This window comes from Corapipo altera, unplaced genomic scaffold, assembly GCF_003945725.1.
Source record: "Corapipo altera isolate COAL_440 unplaced genomic scaffold, ASM394572v1 49, whole genome shotgun sequence".
Classification (NCBI taxonomy): Eukaryota; Metazoa; Chordata; class Aves; order Passeriformes; family Pipridae; genus Corapipo; species Corapipo altera.
In genome coordinates, this window is record NW_020884879.1 from 1,231,191 (window position 1) to 1,256,722 (window position 25,532).

Genomic DNA, 25,532 nt, shown 5'->3' on the forward strand with positions numbered 1-25,532 from the left:
CTTCTGTTTGTTTGTTTTCAATGTAGGTCCTGACCAGATACCCCTGAGGGAAGAATTTGAGCAGATCATGTTGAAAGCTATGCAGGAGTTCACTCTGAGAGAGCGATCCTTGCAAATGAGCGCACAGTGTATCTCTGTGTCACCAGGTCAACTCCCTTGGCTTGCCAGGTTAATCGCTAGCGTGTCTCGGGACCTCGTGCATGTGGTTGTTACCCAGAATTCCCTGGCAGAGGGCATCTCGGAGACCTTGAGGTCTCTCAATGAAATGAAACATCAGCAAAAGCTACCAGATTATGTAGTTGCCATTTGTGCATCAAAGATAAGAGGAAATGAGTTCTGTGTAGTAGTTCTAGGTGAGTATATTTGCAGATTGCTTGCGATGCTAAATTAATTTTCTCGATTTATTGATCCAGTTTTTAAATCCCTTTTGTTCTTTTTGTTCTCCTTTGTGTTGTTACACTACAATGTCACAGTTCATTGTTTCTCCATCAAAATCTAGAGTACTGATGTCCATGAGGATCTAGAAAAATATATTTATGCTACTCATCGCTGCTCTTTGAATGGCCTGAGACTTTGTTTGTGTGATTACCTCTAGAAAATACTTTGAAGTGACCCAGTGACAAAATAGTTGGTTTGTCTTTGTTTAGTGGAACAGCTGTGATATTGTACGTGGCAGAGTCTTCTGCAGACTGCTGTAAAACAGAACACACATTTTATCCTTTCTATCACCTTGATTTTAAATTCTGCATTGGTGACTGGCTCTGAGGTTTGTGTGTGCATGAAAGTGTCTGCATGGAAGTGAATTTTGACTAGTCATCTTTCCTTTGTAGGCAGATAAATCAATAATGCCAATTTTTTAAACTTTTTTAATATTTTTTTTCCCACACTAGGGATAATTACTTTTTCATATTTACCCTGAATCATATCATTTGTCACGCAAGTGTACAAAATGATGGGCAACAGTTTGCAAAGAGCATGCTAAAATTATAGCAACTAATTCTTCATTTACTAGTGAAGTAGACTTGAGACTACTCTCCCAGCCTTCTGGGTAAAGGCTGTGGAGATCCATGACTGAAGATCAGAGTGGCCTACATTTCTAGGATGAAAAGGTTGTACTGACAGTACACTGTATTAAGGTTTGCTCTCACTTTTTTCCCCTTCTTCTCCAGGTCAGTATCAATCTCGGGCACTTGCAGAAAGCATGCTTACCACCAGTGAATTTTTAAAAGAGATCAGTTATGAGCTCATCACAGGGAAAGTTAGTTTCCTGGCATCACATTTCAAAAATACATCTTTAGGTGAGTGGTTCTAAGAAACAGAAGTTCTAGCCAAGACAGTCATGTCATTAGGGTTGTTGGTGTGTCTCCCGTCAAGCAGTTAAAATGCACTGAATACAGCTCTGCCCTCTCCATTGAGAGCATTCTTTCCTTCTCTCCATTCCCTGTGTGTAAAGGAGTGCTTGTCTCCTTCACTTGTGTAGTGCCAGTTACTAATCCTGTAGCAAAATATTTTTAAGAGTTTCTGCTCTTGAATGTGATGGCAGGGCACCCATGAGTGCACAAGTTTTTACCAAGGTTTTAGAGATTGTTTTATAATGTGTGTTTCTTTATAATCATCAGTTGCTATCAGTAGCTGTAAAGGCACAGAGCTGAAACTATTCAGCTGTGGTTCCTTTTTTTTGGAACCACAAAAAAATTCAATCGGCAAATCAGTAAAATAAAGTAAAGAGAAAAATATTTTCCCTCCCTCTCTTCCCTGTGTCTCCTCTCTTCCGTGTACCTCCACTCCCTTGCCCCTTCACAGATTTGACATCAGCTATGTGAGAACAGTTGTGTGTGTAATGTTCTACGTCCTTTGTCTGAAATGACTTCCAGATAATTTAGTGTTACTGATTCTGATCTAGGTGATGATTTGGACAAACTGCTGGAGAAGATGCTACAGCAGCGAGGGGAAAGTGTCATTATACCTTTTAATGGAGATGTTAGCGAGTGTGTGTCATCTCAGGAGGCGATTGCCATGGTTTCTACACAAGAGCCAGGTAATTTCTCTTACGTGCAAGATGTGAAATAAGTAAGTAGCTTGTTAAATATCAAAAGGCATACACCTCAGGGATACACCTCGGAAGAATCTAAGAGCATAATTGCAGTCAGTGTGTCAACCTTAAAATACTAATACTGCCAGCTGAATGTAGCAATACAGCAGTCTCTCAGGCAGAAAATTTCTGTAATAACCTTCAGCAACTTTTTTTTTTTTAATAATTCCTAAGATAAAATATGATATCTTCTGTTAGATGTTAGGCAGAGTAGAGATGTTTCTTTGTTACAGTGTGGATTCGTCTCACCCTTTTGCACCCAGAAGAATGTAACCTTGAGTTTGAGGCAGAGGGGAACTGTGTTCATGGCCTGATCTCCCAGGTGTCCTGCTTCTTAACTTTTGATGCTCCTCACTTTCTGCATGTAAAATGGTAATACACACTACAGACTTGTGCTATGGGGCTTAAACTTTTAGGGAATGTGTTTTAAGATCTTGGATTGAACATGCATAATCTATAATTTGTTGATCAGTGACTTATTCCGCCTAATATGATGAGATGCTAAGGTGCAAAAGATGAGCTAGGATTTCTTGTCTAAAAATGCTTATTATAATTTCTCCATTTCAGAATTATTTAATTATTCAGAGTTTTAACCGTACTTTCTTTTTTGTATCACAAAAATGGTAAAAGATGCACTGAGCTGTTGTGAACACTGAAATCCTTTTAGGTCTAGTATGAAAGAAAATTTAACCTCCAGTAAAGCCTTTTTTCTTTTTTTTTTTTTTTTTTGTTTTGTTTTGTTTATGTTAGCTAGTTTAAATTTATTGGCTCAGTGCTAGGTCTGAATGAAAGCAAAATGGTTCATAGTCTCCACATGGATCAGGAGATCCAATTAGAAGGGCTACCAGTTACTTTGATCTGGCACCCGCAGAAGGACAAGCCTTGAGCTTCCTCACAGGATTAATTTGGAGGGAGAATTATCTTTAGATTCTGAGGGTGTTTTTTCTTCTTACTGTTTGCTTTTATTAAAAGCTTTATATTTTCTCAAACAGTTATTTTGAGTTAGTTTTGTCTTTAAAATATGGCTGTACAATGTTTGAAGCCACTGAGAGTCTGTCTGAATAAAAATAAAAAAGCAGAAGTAAGTCTCCTAGGTAGCAAGATGAATCTTTCTCCCATAGCAGATCTACTGAAATGGACACTGAGCCAGGTTTGAGCAGGAGATAAGTGTGTGCACATACACACATAAACACATGTGTCTATGTAAAACTAACATAGTAGAAAAAATTACTTAAAAAAACCCTGTAATGCCATTATAGGATTTAATTTGGTAATCTGCAGTTTGAAAATATTCAGTGGTTAATGAAACATGGACTGTTGGGCATAGAATTTACCTAATGGAAATACTGTAATGGAAAATGCTTTTAATTATGAGGAAACACAAGTGCTCTGGTGCGTCCCTCAGTTCTCTGCATGTAGTGTTATACTGACATTTATTTAAGTATAAATAAATCTGAGACTAAAATTTCGTTAAAAGTCAAGGAACCTCCAAAGAAATAAATGCTCCCCTCCCCCAATAACTGAGATTTATTGCCTAGTTGTATTGCTCATTTTCCCCTCACAGCATGTATCACTACCAGTCAGTACAGAGACATATGGCTATCTTAGTCATGGCTTAGAGTGGGGCTCCGTACTTTAGAGCAGAGATGATGTGCAAATGAACTTGCAACAGACCTGCTGCCCTGGTAGAGTCTTTTTGGCAGGATTATCAGCATAGGCTTGGTTTCCTCAGATTAATAGTTGTGCTGGCTCTCAGCACATTGTGCCCAGAGCACAGCAGCCTCAGCACCCTGGCTGGTTCTCCCAGCAGGATTGATGGAGGGAAGCTTCTGAAAGAGAACTGCAAGTTTCAGGAGAATATTAGACCGTGCTCTCTCTCTCTCTCTCTCTGCTTTTTGTTTATGTACACATGCACATATTTATATATATATATGGATGCATATTATGTATGCATTGGTTCATTTAAGGGAATGCTTTTCACTACGTTGGTATTAAGGCTTTCTTGGGTTGCACTGTTAAAAATCCTTGAAACACTTAGGGCATTTTAAAAAAACAGGCAGTGCTGTACTTTTGGTCATCTGATATATTACCGCATTTTAATCAAAGAAAGAAAGTTGACATTTGTGATCTGGACCCAGCTTTCCAGTGTTGAGATTTATTCTGTTGAGTGATTATTTTTTTTCTGATAATAGAGGGTGGACTCTTTGGAGGGTCATGTTTATTGGGGTGGTGGGAAAGTAAACATGTTTCTTGTTGTGTTTTGTTTTCTTTTTCAAACCAACGCACTCCAGATTTGGATGTTGATACCTTCCAAATTTACCAGCCACAGCTTACAGTTGCCAGAAAGCTCTTGTCCCAGGTTTGTGCTATAGCAGACAGTGGCAATCAGAGCCTGGATCTGGGCCACTTCAGCAAAGTGGACTTCATCGTTATAGTTCCCCGTTCCGAAGTCCTGGTGCAGCAGACCCTTCAACGTATTCGACAATCAGGTAAAAGGGAGGGGAAAGAGACTGATAAACTAAAGTATGTGATGTTATTAAATCACAGCTGGCATAAATGGGTTTGTATAAATGTATTTTGCATGTCCAGTATTAGCTTCATTAGTTGGTATAATTGATGAATTCTAAACATCTTCCTTTCATAAGAGAGGGGTCCAAGGTGTACCATGTAACTGTCAAAACAAATTGCCATATTCATGGAAGTCTAAGGAATGTATGACCTGGAGAAGCATTAGTAAATGCCACTGTTCAGATCTTTTATCTCCTAGAGCTGTTAGTGCCATTTGTTCTAGGTACACTTTTGTGCATACACTCTCGTACGTATTAGCACAGATGTATGTGCAGGAAGCTCTCTTATGAGTTAAATAAATGCCTGAGTGATACATGCAAATTGGCACACAATAATTGGCATCCTGGTTCAGATGGTGATTTTTCCTGTCTGGGCTTCTGTGTCAGGCAATGACTGGTGCCAAATGTTTCCAGAGAAAGAACAGGTTATGTTCCTCCTGAGAATGACCTCTGTCATCCACTCTGTTAGTGACTGACATGTCGAGATAAGCATAAGAGTTTCTCTGTGGAGAAAATTACTGTCTAACAAAACTAGGAACTATCTGTGTAAATATTTGGACCTTTATTCCATTCCTTGTTTCTTCAGACATTGTACTTAATTTGCTGTTACACACTAAACCAGAGGTTTTCTGGTATCTATTTGCAGGTGTTCGCATCTACTTTATTTTATTTTTTTAAATGAATGAGTTTTATTTCACTTTTTTTGAAACTATTTTTTAAAATCATTAAAACCCTGGAAAATAAATCAGTGACTCAAATTTCAGAGTAGTTTGTTGCTACTTTAATTTAAATGCCATTCAAGGGTGTATAGATTATATCATGCCTACTTTTTGAATATGATGGCAATATAGCATTACAAAGACTGCTAAAGAGTAGTTGTATTGACACAAATGTTGCAGCATGAAATGCATGAGAGTGTGAAAAATATTATATGATACTAGCGAGAGCCAGTTTTATATAAATTTATGATTTTTGCAAAGGAAAGGTCAGGATAACTTCTGACTCAAACAGTACTAATATATGAGCTAAATGTGGGCAGGTTTAGCCTAGGGTCATGGAGCATAGCCAGCTGAGTGCTGCTCTGGAAATCTTAGTGGAGGCCTGATTTTTCCCCCCCTTTTTTGGTAAGGTGGTTTTTAAGGGTCTTCAGGCGCTTTTTGGCGGAAATCCAGAAGCCAAGAAGTGCATTTCGGCCTCCACTGTGAGTGAAAATGAATTTGGATAATCATCTCATTACTAGGGCTTATCAATGATTTGGCTAAATCCTGATATTGGCAGACCAAGTGGCAACATGCCATTGACCCTTCATTTTTGGATGCACTCAAAGGAAAAGATTTTTGTTGTATTCTTATTTTTGACAGGTGTCCTTGTGGACTTGGGCCTAGAAGACAATGGAACAGCATATCAGAAAGCTGAGAAATATGTGGTTCGTTTAGACAATGAGATTCAAACAAAATTTGAAGTTTTCATGAGACGAGTGAAGCAAAATCCCTATACACTCTTTGTGCTGGTTCATGACAATGCCCACGTGGATTTAACAAGGTAGCTGCTTCAATCTACCAAAGGAAAACCCTCCTCTCCCAGTATCTTCAGTTAGGTTTTTCAAAAGACCTACCATCTTAGACACCCAGTGCTTTCTCTAGGCATTTTTAAGGGATTTTGTGCCTTAAAATTGGAAATAATCTTTTTTGTTTGCCCATGATATTTGCTAACTAATTCTGATTCAGATGAAGACAGGTGAGACTAGTTTCAGATTATTGGATCCCTAACAAGACTATTTGTAGGAGTATGTGCTATGGTACTGAAGTCCAGGAAAAAGGGTTGAATTTTTCAACTTGCTTTGTTGTTCTTGTCTTTTGCTCCTAGTCCTCTCCTTTTTCTGTGTTCAAACCCAAATGTCTCCCACGTTCACAAGCTGATCATGCTTTAATTCATGTTTTTATACTTGATGATAATGTTGCTTGCAATATAAGGAGACTTAGAGAGATTTAATTCTTTTCATAGTATGAAAGATGCCATATGCCATAGGTACTGTAAGAAAAGGATTTTAAAAACCAACTGTACTGAATTTGGCCAGCTTTAGGTCTAAACACAACATGTACACACATTGCAGAGACATTTCTTCCCGCTGAATCACAACCTTACCTTGGAAGAAGAAAGAAAGAAAGCAAGCTAATTATTCTGCTCTCTTTCCATGTGTAAACTTAGGAGAATAATCTTATTATGATTCAAACACAGCGTGTAAGGTTATGGGATTCATTTCAATATCAGAGATAGTGGAAGATATTCCTGCCCATGACAGAGGGTTTGGAACTAGGTGATCTTTAAGGTCCCTTCCAACTCAAACCATTCCATAGTTCTATAATTAACAAAATAATGTCCTTGAAGGACAGCTGAAAATAGACAAAAGCAAGCTGATTTTCCCCATCACATTTTTGTTACTGTCTTTACTGTACTCTGAATTTGGAAGTCTTGAATATATCCTGGAAGTGAAGGTAGGTCCAGGAGCTGGAAATCAGGACATCAGACTTTTAGGTTCCCCAGTCTTAGAGAAATTTGTTGTTTCAGGCTGGGAAAGCCACTGGATTTTGTAAAATCAGTACTATACCTCCACAGCTCATGGAACAGTGTTTTTCAGTGAAAGGGAGTTTATCACCTTTGGCTTAGTTTTAGTTTCCTCCATCTAATGCTTTTTTAAATTGGCACACTAATCTACCTTCTCATTGTTGGCAGATTTTGATCCTTTGTTTAGGTGTTTGTTGGGTTTTTTCCCTTCTGTTGCCTGAGTCTACCCACAGAGAACACTCAAATGGTTTTTGACGTCTTTTACCCTTCCAAAGAGATTTTTTGAGCTGTGATTCTCAGTGGCATGGTTGATTGGAGATTTTTCTGCAGGAAGAGAGTAATCCATTGAATCTCAGGATGTCAGTAAGGCAATTCTTTGCATTCTTATTTCTGCAGTGCCATTTCAAGTTCCCTGTCACATGGTGAGCCTAATCATGGTCTGGCTGATAGAGTTATTAATTGCAGGGAGGTGCTTGAAGCATTCAACCTCCTTGTTCTTCAGGTCAGCTCTTTTCCTTATGCCTTGCAAACCCAGCAGTCCAGGATCAGTTCTAGCAATGAGGTACATTGGATACAATCTGACACTGTGGTAAGTGCTCATCAATTTTAACTGTGAATTTTAATGTGGACTTAACACCTACCAGAAACTAGAAGATGTGTGTTTTAGGAGAGAGCTCCTCCTCTGCTGGAATTTATTTTCTCAGATTCCAGATTCCCTGGGACACTGGTGGTAGAGGCAGCATTGACATGTAGGACCAGGAGCTACACATCTTTGTCCAGTCACATAAGATGAGACCCTACTTTCTGTGCTTTGGTCAGACAGAGCTATGTAGACTTGCCATAAAGCTCTGGAGCTGGCTTTCCCTTTTCAGGCAGTCTGACTTTTGGCTGTAAGCTCTGTCACACAGCCTGTCAAGTCTGCTCATTATCTTTCTGGTACTAATAAAATTTGTGTGCTAGGTTAACAAGTTTTGGTGTAGTGGGTGCTGTCATTATGCAGAGGAGAAAACCTGTTGGATATTCTGCACCACTAACTTCTTTTATAATTTCAACTAGCTGATTTTGAGGATGTTTTGGCTAAATCTGCTTAAAAATAACCTTTTTTCCTATTTATTGTTTGGGATATTTATATCAAATTTGACTTTACTGTGTTGAGTGGACCATTGGTTTCTGCGAAGTGTATTAAAGTGGTAGCTGCAAAAAAATAGTTAAAGTAAAATGAGGGAGTGAATGAATATTTTAAATTTGCTTTTTGGTTGCTTTGGTTAGTATACACCATGAGGCGACCTTCTGCAAAATGGTCTAGACAATTTTTTGTTTCCCAAAATAAAAAATCAACAACTTTCAGTCTTCTGAAAAAAGGGGAGACTGTATGTGATTATTCATTCCTAGAAGTTACTGCTGATGTAAATGCACCAGAGAACATGCTGTGCTTCCAACAAAGACCTCACGAAATTTGAGACACAAATATTCTGCCTTTCTGATAGCTGTCTGCAGATTGACATTCCAGGAAAAAAATTATTAGTTTCTGGTTGCCATTAGAGGTGTATAGAATATGAAAATCAGGAACAACTTTGGAAATTAATAATCCTTCTCTTTTCAGGTTCTGCTTTAAGTAGAAATGAGATGACAGTTGTCAGTAGATACAAAGCCTGAGATAGGGAGTCAGAAAATAATTAGCAGGATTCTAGAAACCCCCTGCAGTCACAGGTAGGAGATATGTTGAAAAATTTGCAAGGAGCAACACCTATCTTTGCCAACCATAGACAAATAATAAGCTAAGTAAAAAAAAATTGCATTTTATTGTATTCTTTGAAACAAATACTTAGCATCACTAAGGCAGAATGGATAAAAGGAAAGGCTACTTTTGTTTGGGTTTACTTTCCACCTACTTTTTTAAAATTAGACAAGAAATTAAATTTGTACCAGTTTTCCTTATATCTTTGCTATTTGTGTATGGAACAGGATGATGCAACAAGTGAAGACAAGCTATACTTTGGTTTGAATGAATACAGCAAATCCCTCCAGTGGGGAGTCACAAGTCCCCTTTTGAGATGTGATGAAACCTTTGAAAAAATGGTCAACACACTTTTAGAAAGGTAAATAGTAACATGGGAACTTCGGATTCTGCTTATTTGGGATCTTAGATATCTTTATGTACCCCATAACAGGGGATGAAGACACGATGACCTTTGACACTGATCCTGGAATCCATGAATTATGTGCAATTTTTATTTTAGTGACAAATTTAGTGCTGTTGAAGAAGGAGGGGACATCCTTCATTTGTTTAGACAAGAGATTGGGCCTGTTCAGCAGCAATATGGGCTCAGCTGTGCTACTCTCCTCTTTTGGCTAAGCCCTGACTAAGCTGAGAAGGTACGAGAGGTTTCATAACTCACATTTCTGGTGTCTCTCTTGTTGTCACTGCTAACACACTTGGCAGTGGTGGCCCAGGTGAGGCACGTAATTTCAAAAATGTAATTTTTGTTATTTCACTGGTTGGCTATGGTTTTGGTCCCTGCAGCTCAGAGCTTGTTAGTACCCTGCAAATGCCTGAACAAGCTACTTTCCTGGCATATCCCAAGGTATAATTTCAGTGCGCACATTACAGGAATGAAGGAAACATTGTCATTTCCAGCAGTGTGGAGTTAATCAGCTCTGCATATCAGCAGGACAGATCCCTTCAATCCATAGTTCTCATATCTTGATATTGTAACTGTAACAGGGTTGTTCTTTATCTCTACAATATCTACAATACTGGTTTTCCTATTTTAATTAGGTCAACATAATAATTATAAATATAACTATATAAGTAAAATACAATATCAAGTGTGTTAAATTTGCAACATAAATAAATAATTAAGCACACCATTAATATTTACTATTATCTAAAAATATGCAAGTAATTAATATGATGAGTAATAATAATAAGGTCAGTTCTTTAGGCTTCTAGTATTTCTGGTCAAATCCAACAGAAGTGGTCACAATTACTCTGTTTCTGTTCTTAAAATGTGGATGGGAGAAAGGGTGAAGGAGGATTTGTGTATGTACAAATAACAATATGAGATTAGGATGAGAGTAGAAATTGATGGCAGGACATGTTTTTGTGTCACAGTTTATTAGTTTAGCCTCTGTTTTTAAGAAACTGGGCTATTCTGTCTGGGTGGGTGAGCCATTCAAGCCTACAAGCTGAAAACATTGCAGACATTTTTGTATAATAAGAAAGGCTCCATATGTTTTAGTTGCAGCAGCGCAGTGGATACTTTTATGGCAGGAAGAGTAAAAAGTGTTTTAAAAATATATTGATTTAATGACTGGCTTATGGTATCCAAGGTGAATTACTGTACCTACTGGTTAACACAACACAAAACTTTCTTCAAAGCCATGCTGTCCTGGGCTTTGGCTGATTTTTAGACATTACTGTGATTTTGCATGTGCTAATGTAGAGCTATATCTCCTCAAAGGTACCCCCGGCTGCACAGCATGGTGATTCGCTGCTACCTTCTCATTCAGCAGTATTCCCAAGCTCTGATGGCTCTCACCACAATGGCATCACTGAGAGATCACAGCACACCCGAAACGCTCAGCATAATGGATGACCTTATCACTTCTCCAGGAAAGGATAAGAATGGCTGTGGCCACATGCTTGTCATTAGGGTGCCATCGGTGCAGCTGGCCATGCTGGCCAAGGAGAGGTTACAAGAAGTAAGAGACAAGTTGGGACTGCAGTATCGTTTTGAGATCCTCCTTGGGAATCCTGCCTCAGAGCTCACTGTTGCGAAACACTTCGTGACACGGCTGAAGGTAGGCAGAACCTAAATATTTGCTTGTATGCTCACTGTGGTCATCTGACTGTTGCAATTGCTTTGTTTATTCCCACATGTTTATAGGTTAATTATTCTATAGGAAAAGGATGCGTGTCCTGTATCTGTCTCTGTTGAATGTATTTCTGTACTTTTGAGCGTAAGTGATACAGAAACTTGGAACAAACCTGAATTGTTACTGATCCATGGAGTCAAACACCAGATGTTATCTCACTTCCTAAAGTTGAATAACAGCATGCATCAGATAGGGTTCATCTCTGAAAGCAGAGCTCAGGTGTCTGTAGGCAAACTAACTATTTCCACCAACTTGTCTATCTGCCCAGTGTATCTGTTATCTGCTCTGTCCATCCATCTTCTGCCCTTCTGATAACTGGTAAAGTATGCTGTTTGTCATAGACTTCTTTTTTCAAACTCCTGCATGCTGAAAGCCTCTTCTGCCCAGTATATATGCACCAGGCTAAACTTTTGCATGGATTTGCAGAAGCATGGTTTAACTAGCCAAACCCACTTCCTGAATGAACCTCACTACATTAAACAAAGTATGAATTGTTAATATATTAATATTAGTATACCTTAAATATGTAATAATAATATTAGTATACATTAAACAAAGAAATAGGTTGCCTGCCTTAGGTATCAGGCTGATAGTAGTACTGGTTATCTGTCCTGAACCTTGCTCTGTCACAGAAAGATTCTGTTTCTACTATAAGTTATACAGTGTATTCAAAACCACACAGAAGAGGAATGAATTTTGTAAGCCTTTCTTAAAGAGCTTGGCTACAGCCAAAGGCAGATAAAATGTCCTTTAAAGAAGTTACGAACACTGCTTTATCAAAACTTATCTGCAGTGGGAGAGGGAGAAGAGGAAAGCAGTCATAAAATGAGAAAACGACAGATGAGATAGCAGCTCTGTGCTGATGGATTTTTTTGTGTGGGCATTAATTCCAACCTTAAATCATTCTGGATTGAGTTCTGTGAGGACTTCTTTGAAATCCTTTGCCGTAATGGGTTGCAGCCCTTACATAATGCTGGAACAGCCTGTGAGGCCTTTAGAGCAGATTGGGATTGACTGTGGAGCTGTTGCAGGTGAATATTCATGTAGATATTGATCTGGAATAGAGGAATTTTATCAGAAAGAAAATGAAAAACCTTCTAAATAATTCTTCTTATTCCTCTCTCCAAAACATAAGATGCATTTTTTGGACTAAAAAAAGCTGTAGGATTCTGGACTTGTTTCTTTCCTTGCAGGTTTCTAGAAAAAAAGCCCTCAAATCTGAACCATGCATATGAAGGGAGTGAGGAATTTAGTTGCCCTAATATAAGCCTGTATCGTCTTTTTAGGTGGGATGTCCCAGTAGCACTTCAATATTATAAAGGTTGCCTCTGAGTCTTGTGCTGTGCTACCATACCTGCTAGTCTGGTGACTGAGATAGCACAGGATATCTGAAATGGTGAGAGCATATGTTTGGGAAACTGATTCCCATTATAAAATTCATCAGCCACGCTACTATTGAGTCTAATTTATTGCAGACAATTTTGGTTTAGTCTCCATGCTGCTTGGCATTTGTTCTGATGTCAGATGGAGTATTGAAGCTGGAGGACTAGAGCAGGTGGGGATGTGATTGCTGCCTACTTTCACTATAAGCACCCAGGCCCTTTTTTGGGTGTGTGTGGGGAGAGAGCAATACGAAGCTACTGAGTGCTTTCCGGTGAGGCTAAGGCTCAAAATGCTGGTCCCACCAATAAATGCTCTTGGCCTCAGGGAGGATGAGACTTCATCATAACCTTTTTCAGGGAGAGGGAAGGAAACTTTATAGCTCTTAGTGACCCCAGTTGAAAAGTTTGACTTAACTTAGCCTCCTTCTAAGAGGGCATTAGCAGGGTATGTGCTGTCACAGCAGGGCAGGGAGAGTGGGCAGCTGTCTCTGCAGTGCTGGTGGCTGGACTGTTCCCCTCTCGGTCAGATGAGCCTGCTGGCCAGCCAGACAGGTCATTCCTGTCCATCAGGGAGCCAGAGGTACAGAATGAAAGAAGAGACGGAAAACAATTTAAATAACTATTTTGCTGACTAGGGATGTTGTCATGGCATAGTCTTTAACATGAATCAAACTGTTTGGGAGGAATTCAGAAGTGAGGAGCCCTGAGGGCTGCACCTCTCTGCCCTTCCTGAGTAAAATGGTCAAGAAATATATCTTCTGAATGCAAGTTTACAGCTCAAAGCTCCAGGCACTCAAGCTTCTTTTTAGGTCCTTATGCCAGCAAAAAGAAAATCAGTTTTGCATCTTCTGTATTTCAATTTCTAATCATGCACTTTCACAGAAGTTTCCATTATTGGAGAGGCAGAGTGACACACAACCAGACTAACCTCATTGAGCCAGAAATTATCTCTCTGCTACCGAAGCTGCTTTACTGAGTCAGAAGATATTGCTAAGTCACTGGAGAAATAAATATTTCAGTAAGCTCTGCTGAACCAAGGGGACTGAAGGGTATAATGACATGGGACCAATGCTACCAACCTTTCCAGTGCTAAGGGAAAATGCTGCAGTTTTGTGGTCTTGGGCCTTGGTAGACTGTAGGTGAGGAGTCCTTTCTGGTGGGATTAACCCCAGTGAAAGGTAAAATGTTTTTCTTTCGTGCAATCTTTCATTATATAGAATAATTAGGTAAGATTCTTTAAACCATTTTCACACTCCACTTGAAAGTCTTACTTTAGCTTTACATTAATTCAAAGACCTTTTATCTGTGCCAGCTTGAAATTGAGGGTATCAACTGCGTTTTTCTCTGACAGCTCACACTAATACACCAGATGTATGTTTCCAGCAGTGAATAACATATGCTATACATCCTTTTGCTTTGTGTTTAATGCTTAGCTAACAGTTGGCTACCATAAAACAAATGCATGCCTGTACCCAAGGTCTCCTTCCAGTTGGCTGTTGAGTAAGCAAACCCTGTATACAAAGAAAAAAATGGAACTGATGAAGAAAAAAAACAGGCAAATATTTAGAAGAAGTCATTTAGAAGTCACTGGAATTTTCTCTGTTCACAGGCTTGGAGGGGCAATGAGCAGGATGACTGGATTCCTCGCACCTATCAGGATCTGGAAGGTCTACCTTGCATTGTTATTCTAACTGGCAAAGACCCTCTGGGAGAAACTTTCCCCAGGTGCTGTTATTACTCTTTCAATATGATTGTTTTCTAGCATGTTTAGATGAGTTGGGGGTGAATAAGTGGTTTGATACCATCTGGCTACTTTTTCACAAAAAAAAGTGTATTTTTGAATACTTTATTTGGTAACTGTTTAAACTTTTGGAAAGTGTAGTTTGTGAAAACTAATGCTACTATACTGTGTGGGTCAGTAAGTGTCTCTGCAAAGTACCAAGGAACATAACTTATGTGATGAATATTTAAAAATATTTTTATATTTATGGACTAATAAAATAGTTCATGAATATTTAGTAAGCAATTACAGATAGGGAGTATTCTTCAAAGCCAGAGAAAACAAAATTTCATTTTTTCTTGTGTTGGGTTTTCTAGGTCGTTGAAATACTGCGACCTTCGGCTAATTGACTCAAGCTACTTAACTCGTACTGCCTTAGAGCAGGAAGTAGGCTTGGCATGCTGCTACGTCTCAAAGGAGGCAATTCGAGGGCCTATTGTTGCTCTTGACCTCAGTGAGAAGGAGCAGGAGAAGGCTAATGGTAGTGAGAATGACTCTGATGAGCTGCTGATAGACTTGGACCGACCCCAGAGTAATAGCAGTGCTGTCACTGGAACCTCAGGTCAGTTATTCTGCTGTTGGTCTGAAAAACAAGTTTTTATTCCTACATCACTGGAAGTTGAATGCAAACATTAAGATGTTTACTCAAATGTGGGTTGCTTAGCTGTATCCTGCTGCAGGCTAGACAATGAAATGTTAGTTGCAGATTTTTCCCACGGTGAGAAATTTTCCCGTCTACTGCTAAAAGAAGATGGTGTTTCAGTGGGAGGGATGGTATGCCATAGCTAAGGGTGCCTTGTGATTTTTATTTTTAAACTTACATTTCACGTTTGGTTCTAGCTTTGTCCAATGGATCCTGAAAAGATATAAAAAATAAGAATAAAAAAGGCTAGTATAAAATTCTAGCAATAGAAAAATGGTCTGTAACTGGAAGTAGCTATGTGTGAGAATGGATATTTGCCTCCTTGCCAAGACAAACAGAATGGTTGGGTCTTGCCCTACCTCTTCAGGCATCAGTGAAGCCTCACCTCTCATCAAACTTTCTTTTCTTTGCATTCCACGAACGCTTCTGGGTCCTTCCCTTTGTTTCCCCACGAGTTTGAGGTATTAAGACAGCTGAACTGGATCTTTGCCATGCATCAGATCTTCCCATGCACTAACTAAACCTGATTGGTATGGAGGAGGGAGCAAAGCCCAGTTCACATGAAATAAATGCTCTGTTCTTCATAGAAAGAAAGGTCAAATGTGTCCGTTTATACAGTGGTTTGTCAAACTTGACTTTCAGAAGGTTGTGCCATGAAATGCCAAATCCTAGATGCCAAATGATAGCTCTCATACAAAGCTTCGGATTGAAGCCTTGAACTCTGAACCTTGTGGCAGTAGGGCCTTTGCCTCTCCAGCAAGAGGGATAGATGGATGTAAATGATTTCTTTTTACATGGTGAAACACTGACCTAAGCCCCAGCAGCACTCATTGAACAGAAGTATTTTGGGGTTAGCATTGTCTCATAGATCAAATGAATCACGGTTTTCTTATGTCAGTCACTATCTGTTCATTGGGTGCTCTTTGTTTCCCAGGTTCCCTGGCTGACAATGGCGTGAGCTCCTCAAGTGCGGCAGACAAGTCTCAGAAGCAGGCACCATCACTTAACTTTCAGGCTGTGGCACACAGCTCTGTAGATGAGGGAACTTACTCCAGTTTTACAGCTGGAGAGACCCTGAAACAAGAATGCGACTCCCTGGGTAACCAGATGGCGAGCAGCACCACTTCGAAAGTGTCATCACTGTCTTCAGTCTCCCAAATGTTTCAGTGGCCTGCCCATTCCGCCAAAGACAGCAAGGCCCTCCGCGTTGCCCTGCCACGCATTGTCATCCTGTCCAAAGCTGCCTACTGTCTCCTGAGCTCGCAGAAAAGTGGGAATTTGCCTTCCTCCTCTTCCCTCCTGCCTCATGCTGATGTGTCTTGGCTGAGCTCTCTAAGGCCTCTGCTTCACAACGACATGAACAGTGAAGAGCAGTCTCTGTACTACAGGCAGTGGACAACAGCCCGGCAGCACCATGCGGACTTCAGCAATCAGGGTGAGGCGTCTGGCGCCAGGAGCTTTCACCCCAGGCGACTGCTTTTGACAGGACCACCACAAGTAAGAGCACATCTCCTTCCTCTTGCCTTTTTAGCAGCCTGAGAGGACCAGTGATGAGGACTGTAGGTTGTACTGTAAAGTTACCCACAGTAATGTGTTTCAAGGTCAAAAGCCAAAGTCAAATTGTAAGGCTAAGTCCATGCTGGAAGTGTTAAGGAATGGAAGGGTGATGCTGTATGTCATGTTTTAGCCTAAATGAAATACATGTGGATGGCACCTGGTGTAACATTGCCATGAGCAGGTCAGGAGAGAAGCAGTTATCACTGCCAATTTCCCTGCGTACAGAAGTGACACAGGCTGTGGGCCAGTTTGTGCAATTGAGTAAAACTGTTCACCATTATGGGGAATATTATGTCTTGCAATACTTTCAGGTAGAGCTGAAAACAGAGCTTTGGAGTAAGCCCAAAGGCATTTATCCTGAAATTTACCCTTCCATCGTAGTAGTTTGAGTTGACATTTAGGCTTTTTTCCGTCTCTGGCTTAGGTTGGAAAGACTGGTTCATACTTGCAGTTCCTAAGGATTCTCTTCCGCATGCTGATCCGGTTGCTGGAAGTGGATGTGTATGATGAAGAAGAGATTAATGCCAGTAAGTATTTAGTAGACATTCTTAACATGCATCATAAGGAGCCTGTGTTATGCATTATTTAGCAGTGAAATTTTTAGGCTTACTGAAAGACTATAAATTACACCTACTACATGTCCTGTCCATTGGTGCGTAGCTAGACTTGCTCTAGGTGTCTGCATATATTTCAATATAGATTAAAAAAAAAAAAAATTTTATATTGGGCTTAGCTGAGAGCTATTAAATGTGTTTTGGATTGATATATTTGTATAGCACTAAAATGAAAGTGAGCACAAAACTGTGAATGTAAATGGACATCTGTCCATGTTATCTCCCCTTGCAAGTTTTTAAGAATTGAGTGCTTTTAAGCAGACAGGACATTTAACACTTGTGTTTATTTATAAATTATATACCAATTTTCAGTTAGACTATATCCTGTCTGCAATTTGCAGATCTTATGCTGAGGATAAAAGGCAAGAGGAGTCTCTTTGGATTTGTGCTCATTTGACAGATCTCACAGATCAATTAACTGCTGTACCAGGACTTTCCTTGAGAAGAACAAAACCTTTTAAAAATTATTCCTCTTCATGGTGTTCTTTACAGAACTCTGTGGTTTTGTAGTGAAGTCTTTATGGTGTATAACTCTCATTATCATTAGACTGGTATCCTGAAAATGTATTGTTGTCAACTGGCATCCTGAAAATGTAGTTGTTGTCAAACCCTTGGAAAGGCTAATTTGTATTTCTCTTCATACAATGTTATTAAAGGGGGTGGCGAAGGGGGGAGGAGGGGGAAAAAAAAAAGGATTTTCCTTTGGTTTGGAGCTTTGGGGGTGGTTATTCTCTCATTATTTGAACTAAAGTACTCCAGAAACTTGGGATGAAATATCAAAATTTAAGAGACATTCTGCCTGTTGTGATCAGAACAATGTGTCACACCCCTGCCAGGAATGCATGGAACTCCATCATGAAAGCAATTTGGGTTTGGTTGGGATTTTTGGTTGTGGCTTTTTTGCTCCCACTACTTCTGTTGGTATGCTTCTCCAGAGCGCTATTTTCTCATAACTGAAAATATTATTTTATTCTCCAACCCAAAGATGTTTCTCTCCCAATTATAAACATTCTCCTTGGGACCAAAGAAAATATGAATTTAAATTAAAATACTTTTTCTCTTCTTTGAGGCTTGCTTCTTTGGTGTAGTCAGGCAGCTATCTTACCCTCTCTCAGCATTCATCTAGGTAGCCTGGATCTTCTTACACGATCCTCACGAATGACAAGCCCTTTATTCTCCTTATCAGTTTGGTATTCTTGCCTGCATATCTATTTTCAATTTATCCTTCTGGTGCATGGGTGGGCAGAACTGAACGGGGTATTCTGAGGGATATTTAACCAACCTAACCTACAACAGCTCATGTATTCCCCTGTGCCCACTGAAAGCCCTGTGATTGATGAAAGCTGTGATTGCGCTGGTCTTTTCCATTCTCCCATTTCACTGGCATTGATACATAGCTTGTACTACTACGTTCCCCAGCAACTCAGTCATTTCCAACTGAAGCGCTCCCAACCTGCTACAGAAGTGCTTGCTATTAGTCCATAGGACTCACATTTTTTCTGCTAAATATCACCAAGTTTTTGTTACAGTTTTTGAGGGCATTGAATTCTTTCCGGCTGATCTTTGATTCCTTCTCCATGTCGACAATGACTCTTAAGAGTGTGCCACCAGCAAACTTAAGCAAATTTTTTGTTTAAGCCGGTGACATTAGTGGCGATATTAAACGGTGTGCCCCTCTACCAATCTTTTAACTTCTTTGGTAATCTCCATCTGCCTTAACATTTATGATGTTACATGCTGCCATCTTCTGTTTAATCAACTCTTTCAATTCACTATCTTCATTTTCTTCAGTTTTATTAATAATTTTTCTTGTAGTATCATACCAAATACGTAAGTCCAGAAGGAGAAGATGCATTGCATTTCCTTTGTTCAGAGAAATAGGTATCTCATAGCCATATAATGAAAGTAACACAGGACTTCTTTAGTCAACTTGTGTTGAATTTTATCACATTTATCATTTACTTCAACAGCTTTAATTATTTCCTTCATCCTAATTTTGAATATTACGGAGGTCAAAGTAATGGACTCAGAGCTCTGTAGATTATTGTGACTTCTCTTGCATCAGACAGGGTAACATGAGCATGTGCTCATCTGTAGACCCAACCTTCATTTCACCTGAATTCACTTTTCTAAAATCACTAACTTCAGTTACACACCTATTTCTGTGTGTTCTTCCACCTCATTTTAAACTGAATTGGCTGATGTTCAAGCTGTATTCTGAACTTGTTTTCTTTAACCAGTGCTTTCTACTGTTCCCATTGCTTAAACTTGGTTTTCTACTTTGGACTTATCTCTGTTGGATCAAAGCAAAAACGTTTCAGATGATCCTTGGTGGCCACACTCCATTCTGTAATAGGAGCGTATCTTTTACTGCCTTTATCATGTACCACCAGCTACTAGTTCATATATTTATGCAGCCTCTTTCCTTGCTTTCATTCTTCTGCCTTTGGATATTTTACTTCTCATTTACCCAATGCTCTTAATTCCATCACAAAGAGGCTCAAAACTACACCTGTGCCTTCTGCACAAATAGCACCATTCATTTGAGCATGCTATGCTTAAACCAGAGTGCATAATACTTCAACTTGATGAGGGACAGAGCTGAAAAATACCTAGAAGGTTCCTTCACCTGCATGCAATTTCTAAGAAATTGCCATTTCTTTGAAATGGCTTAGTATGGATTGTAATTTCAATGGTAACATTTATGATGTTCGAAGATGTTGCTGCATGTGTGTGTGTGGTAAGTTCCTGCGCAACTGAAAAGCAGCAAACATCACATAAATATAATTTGGTGGGTATCTGATACTGCTTACCTGAAGTGTGTTGTTGCAGATCATACAGAAAACAGTGAAATTACTCAGTCTAGCAATGACCACTGGCCAGACATTGAGATCTTCAGCAAAATATCTTTTGACCTGAGTGTACATGACCCCAAGTACAGAAATATAAGTCCCGTATACACAGAACAACTCTCAAGAGTGAAACAAGGTAAGCAAAATGCAAACTTTTTGAGAAATATTTTCCTACAAAGAATCAGTTTTTATTGGTTCAGTTGAACATATGAGATCACAGGAACCTTTAATCTCCAAAATTATATAGAACAAAACAATTTGTGGGTTCTTTACAGTTGCTCCTGGGATCACAATCTCTGGTTTTTTACCACTCTTAAATTTCTGTTTCTTTTCTTTGTGCACAGAAGCCAACAAAGAAGCAAAATCAGAGGAACCTAAGAAAAGAGAGACTGTGTCCATGATGCTGACTAAATATGCAGCTTACAATACATTCCATCACTGTGAGCAGTGCCATCAGTACATGGACATTAATCCTGCTGCACAGGTTGGTGTTGAGGCCTAAAGGTAAATTGCATCCTCATTTTTTTTCTGTGGTCTCTCCAGGCATACTGCTCTTCTCTCAGGATTCATGCTTCTACCTTCCCTGAGATGGAATTGTTTAATTCTTCCATTCTCAGGGGACATATTGAGCTACAGACCCAGGAGCATTAACTGTGTTTGTTATGTTCTGAATGAGCAGTTCCCTCCAGCTGCCTCTGGCAAAGGGTGAATATTGTGACAAGTTGTCTCAAGCCAAAGCATTATTCAGCCTGCCCAGAGGGTTTGCAATATCTCAGGGGAGAAGACTGTAAAATTAAGAGAGATGCTTGTCTTACCTAAAAGCCAGCCATCCACATGTGTGACGGGAGATGGGAAGGCCTTTCTTCCTCCTTTTGTAATTAACTGTGCAAGCTTCTCAGCAGTAGCTTATGAGTCACTGCACGTAAATAAAAATTTTTAACTGTTCAGTTAAAAAACTTCTGGTTTCTAAAACAGTTACGCTCGCAGGAGACTGGCAAGTAAGATTATTCCTGGTTAATAGCTCACACATTATTCCTTCACCACCACCAACAGTTTACTTGGAAGTTACTTATCTCGAATCATTCTTTCCTTGCTTGCTAATCTTTTCCAACAGCTTGCTATTAAACTATCACAGTGTGGACACACCGACATGGCAGTGTACAATGTCAGGTACCTCGGCGCAGCACCAGCAGGTCTGACTTAAACCTCATGCTTCATTATGTTGACAGAAGCAAATCCTCCCCAAGGACATCTGTTGTTCCCTCCACTTATCTTTGTGCATGTGGTCAAACATAACTAGTAGTAATAAATATAAACATCTACTTTATGTGCAAGTGTGAGCTGTGTACATAGAGTTATGATAATTGAGCTCAGGGAAATTACACATTCAAAGGGGAGATGCTGGACAGCAAGCATTATGAAGGGAGAGAGATTCTTAAATGCTTTAACAGAACCTAAAAAAAGTCCCTTGCTTTTTCCACCTTTATTTAGGCTAATTTCAGTTTTTTAGTAAAGATTATAGAAAACTCACTGGTAGGAGTAAATGATTCAACTTTGTAGTAAGATAGATGTTTCTGAAGGATGAAATCTTATCAGATTTGTATACACTTTGTATACACTTACACAGTTCAGTGAAGTGCTGTGTAAACTTAAGCTCACCCAAACTCTCCATAGCCTTGTTAATGGCGTGGTCTGCTTTGGTCACTCAAAGGAGAGTATTGCCACAGGAAAAACACCATACTAATGCAGCTGTGCTGCTGCTGATCTGTCTGTATGGCAGTGCATGCTGCTGTGGGGGCACATCCCCATGCTACACTGCTCTTTGAATCTTTTGGGGAAATCTGTTTGGTCAGTTTGTTTCCTAGTATGTATGTGTGTATGTATGTATGTGTGTGTGTATGTATATTTATTTATTTATATATATTTGACTTCTCCTTGTAAATATTGATAAATAATTCCTAGCTGAAACGGACTTCAGAGGAGTCCAGTTTGCCAAAGATAATTACTGGTACAGAAAACTGATTCTTTCAATAGCGAGGCTGGTTACATGCTTAAATAATGTGTCTTATGGTGAGGAAAAAAAGAATATTGTAGAGTTAACTTCAGCTACTGAAAGAGAATGTTTTGGATGTTCTTCTCTGATGGCTTTCAGCACTGTGGCTGTAAGAACAGGTTGCCATATACTCCTTATACCTGCTTGCAAATCTTTTTCTTTGTTTGTATGCAGGTATCTGATTCCACTCTGCATGCATTCACGTTTTCATCCTCGATGCTAGGAGAAGAGGTTCAACTGCATTTTATAATCCCGAAGTCCAAAGAGAACCACTTTGTCTTCAGCAAGCAGGGAAAACACCTAGAAAGCATGCGACTCCCACTCGTTTCTGACAAGGTGCATGTGCTGCTCTTATCCATCTGCTGAATGCAGTCAACCAGAGATACTTTTGCAAATTAATGGGGGGAGAATTTTTTCCATTTTCTTTTTGTTTTAAAGTTCTTTGTGTAATCCTTGCCTGACTGTCCTTAGAACTGGAGTTTTTGAGGACAATCATCCCTTTTTCCATTCCTAGTGTCCAGTTCATATGTGTTGCAATGATCAGTAGTATAAAATCTAGTATAAACAATAAGTAAATAAAAATCTCTATCAGGAATAGCCTGCCTTTTACCTAATGTTGCCAAAATATGTCCTGTTCCAGCAGAATTTGAATGCAGTCAAGAGTCCTATCTTTACTCCATCGAGTGGACGTCATGAACATGGCCTCTTGAACCTCTACCATGCCATGGAAGGCATCAGCCACCTGCACCTCCTTGTAGTCAAGGAGTATGAAATGCCTCTCTACCGTAAATACTGGCCCAACCACATCATGCTTGTCCTGCCAGGCATGTTCAACAATGCTGGAGTTGGTAAGAAACACTATCCGTGCATTGCTGTGAAGGTATCAAAATCCATGTTGGACAATGTGGATCACGTTGTTGAAGGAAACATTGCAGCAGCTCTTCACATTCATGCTGTAATAATAGCAGGAATATGTGTGCAAAATACAGTGATGGGGAAGAACTGTCAGGGACATGTATTGATCACTGCTTTCTCAGTTTAAAATCTGATGTTTTATGGGCCATATTCACTCATTTTACTCATGCCTGCTGTGTGAATGTCTGTTCTATATGTTTTACATGTGATTTTTCAAATTGTAACTTTTTAGTTAGCTGAAGGTAAATATTAACTGCAACTGAACACTGGGGCTTGACCTTTGGAATTTGTTTTCATGGTTGCTGATTTTTTTCTGCAAAAAGTTTTAAGTAGCTTCAGCTTTAGAATCTCAGTCTCTTCTTGGTTTAAGTTACTTTATTAATGCCCAGAAAATTGTGTTCTGCAGAGTGTCTTAAAGCGTCCAGTCTTCTTGACATCTGCCTTTTAGATTTGCTCACGCTGAAAAAGGGACATACTGATTTCTTCTTAAACTAAGATGTTAAGAGCACTAAAGTTGACAAAGGGTAATGACTGCAGATGTTCATGTAACCTTTCTCTGGGAAGAGTGATAAAATCTAATAAAGATGTCTTCTTTATGGTATTTTGTCAGGTGCTGCCAGGTTTCTCATTAAGGAACTTTCCTATCACAATCTAGAACTGGAACGAAACCGCTTGGAGGAACTGGGAGTCAAGCGCCAGTGTGTGTGGCCATTCATTGTGGTCATGGATGACTCCTGTGTCCTGTGGAACATGCACAGCGTCCACGAGCAGTCCAGGTAAGTAACCACCACGCTGGGGTCCTTGCACTGATCCAGCACAGGAGCAGCACATCTGTGACTTAGGCTCATCTCCAGCATCTGACAGGGTGTGAAAGACCAGGCAACTGGAAGAGCTGGGGAGCTGGAGCTGCTGGAAATGTACTCGAGATATTGCCAAGCAAAAGCAGTTTTCGGCAGGGGCTTTGATGCAGTAACACCAGGCTGCCTGTCCAAAGGGCCTCACAGAGGTCATTATTCACTCAATCATTATTACTCAAGTAGCACAGGAACTGTACACTTAAATGTATTTATGATGTATTTTAGAGGTATTGTCTAAAATGCAAAAGTTCAGCTCTTTCACTCAGAGCAGGCTGAACCTTTGTCTTGCCAACCACCAACATTCAACCTCCTGCTGTTGAACACTTCCACCTGATTGTACCCTGACATCTGCGTCAGTACCATCAGCAAAGCTCTGCTTGTGTTTGTTCTTTGCCTAAAACCACTCTTGCTTTTAGTGACTACTTGAGTGATTTCTCAATAGTTACTTCCCTGATTTGTTTTGATTCAATTTATGTTTCTCAGTGAAAACAGGTATTTTGGGAACTTCAGCTTTTTATAAGGCATTAAGCTCTTGCCCTTCTCAGCACTTGTTCTGTCCATTACATAGAAAATACCCTTCCAGAAATGATGTGTAAGGGGATTCCTTTTCCCTTTCTACAATGCTGTGTAAGACCTTATTCTGCTGAAAGGCTGATTTTCTTAATGGCTACATTGCTGGGATAAGATTAGTTGTCTGTTGTTTAAAAAGTCTGCATTTATGTATATATTTTTAGAGCACTTGGAGTAAACATTCTCAACTGTTACTGGAATTTCCTGCTCCTTTTTTTACACATATATGTATATATATGCAGTGTACGTTATATAAAAATAATAAGGTATCTTTGTATGTTGTATATGATCATGTTTTGCAGCCGGTCCCTGGAGCCTGGGAGTTTCAGCAAGAATGTGTCTCTGAAAAGTGTCCTCCAACACATTGAAGCCACCCCCAAAATTGTTCATTATGCAATACTGGGTGTTCAGAAATGGAACAGCAAGCTGAATACCAGGAAAGCAAAGGCTCCATTCTCTAGGGGCCACGTGCGTGATTTTATACTGCTCAACATAGACCTGACCCAGAATGTGCAATATGATCTAAAAAGGTAGGTAATACATATATATACTGGGAAAACAGTATGTTGACATGAGAAGAGTCTTGTCACAATATTTCTGAATGCTGTTGAGATAAACAGAAAGATCCTGTCTAGGTAACAAGTGCACAATCACAAAAATAAAACACAGAGTGATATACATTACATCTGAATGAATAAGCCAAAAAAACCCCGGGAGAGACAGACCATGAGGCAAGGGCAGGGGAGGGTTTCAGAGAATTGAAAAGATGGGGGAAAGAACAAACTTCAGAAGAAAAAAGTAACCGGGAGACTAAAAGTAGAAGAAAGGAGCCAAAATTACATCAGTTACAGAAGAGTGTGGAGCTTCCAGCATGCCTCTCTACCAGGCAAGACCCTGTTGTGTCACTAAGAACAAGCGTATAGGAAATATTTGAGCCATTCCTATGTCAAATGCTGTGAGGAGGGATTCCTTGTGTTTCCTGCAGAATCAGCTATCCTCCCTGTTGCCACTTGGGTTTGCAAGAAAAGCAGATTAAAAAATAATTTTCCACTATTTCCTTCCTTCTTCTTCCCAGTCCTCACCTAACTTCATCCGAAAGCATTTGCACTGACATAATGTGCCTTTACTGCTAGTTCTCATCACAGATTGAAGCAATAACCAATTCTCCTGCTCCCCAGATTAGTGAGTTCAAAATAAACTGTCTCT

At 39.6% G+C, this 25,532-nt stretch overlaps 1 protein-coding gene across 10 annotated transcripts in view; it reads left to right on the top strand.

Moving 5' to 3' along the window:
- Positions 1–25,532, top strand: part of GREB1L (GREB1 like retinoic acid receptor coactivator) — a 135,064-nt gene that overhangs the window by 101,183 nt on the left and 8,349 nt on the right. For 6 of the 10 annotated variants that reach the window (XM_027638558.1, XM_027638562.1, XM_027638565.1 and 3 more), the window contains 18 exons: positions 27–353; positions 1,170–1,298; positions 1,904–2,038; positions 4,384–4,581; positions 6,021–6,201; positions 7,621–7,813; positions 9,190–9,323; positions 10,689–11,028; positions 14,095–14,210; positions 14,583–14,827; positions 15,843–16,405; positions 16,890–16,992; positions 19,912–20,067; positions 20,276–20,415; positions 22,159–22,320; positions 22,625–22,832; positions 23,510–23,675; positions 24,629–24,856. In XM_027638558.1, the coding sequence (XP_027494359.1) occupies positions 27–353; positions 1,170–1,298; positions 1,904–2,038; positions 4,384–4,581; positions 6,021–6,201; positions 7,621–7,813; positions 9,190–9,323; positions 10,689–11,028; positions 14,095–14,210; positions 14,583–14,827; positions 15,843–16,405; positions 16,890–16,992; positions 19,912–20,067; positions 20,276–20,415; positions 22,159–22,320; positions 22,625–22,832; positions 23,510–23,675; positions 24,629–24,856 (3,724 nt within the window). The remainder of the gene's footprint in view (positions 1–26; positions 354–1,169; positions 1,299–1,903; positions 2,039–4,383; positions 4,582–6,020; positions 6,202–7,620; positions 7,814–9,189; positions 9,324–10,688; positions 11,029–14,094; positions 14,211–14,582; positions 14,828–15,842; positions 16,406–16,889; positions 16,993–19,911; positions 20,068–20,275; positions 20,416–22,158; positions 22,321–22,624; positions 22,833–23,509; positions 23,676–24,628; positions 24,857–25,532) is intronic. The other 4 variants (XM_027638560.1, XM_027638563.1, XM_027638566.1 and 1 more) reach the window with 1 other exon arrangement.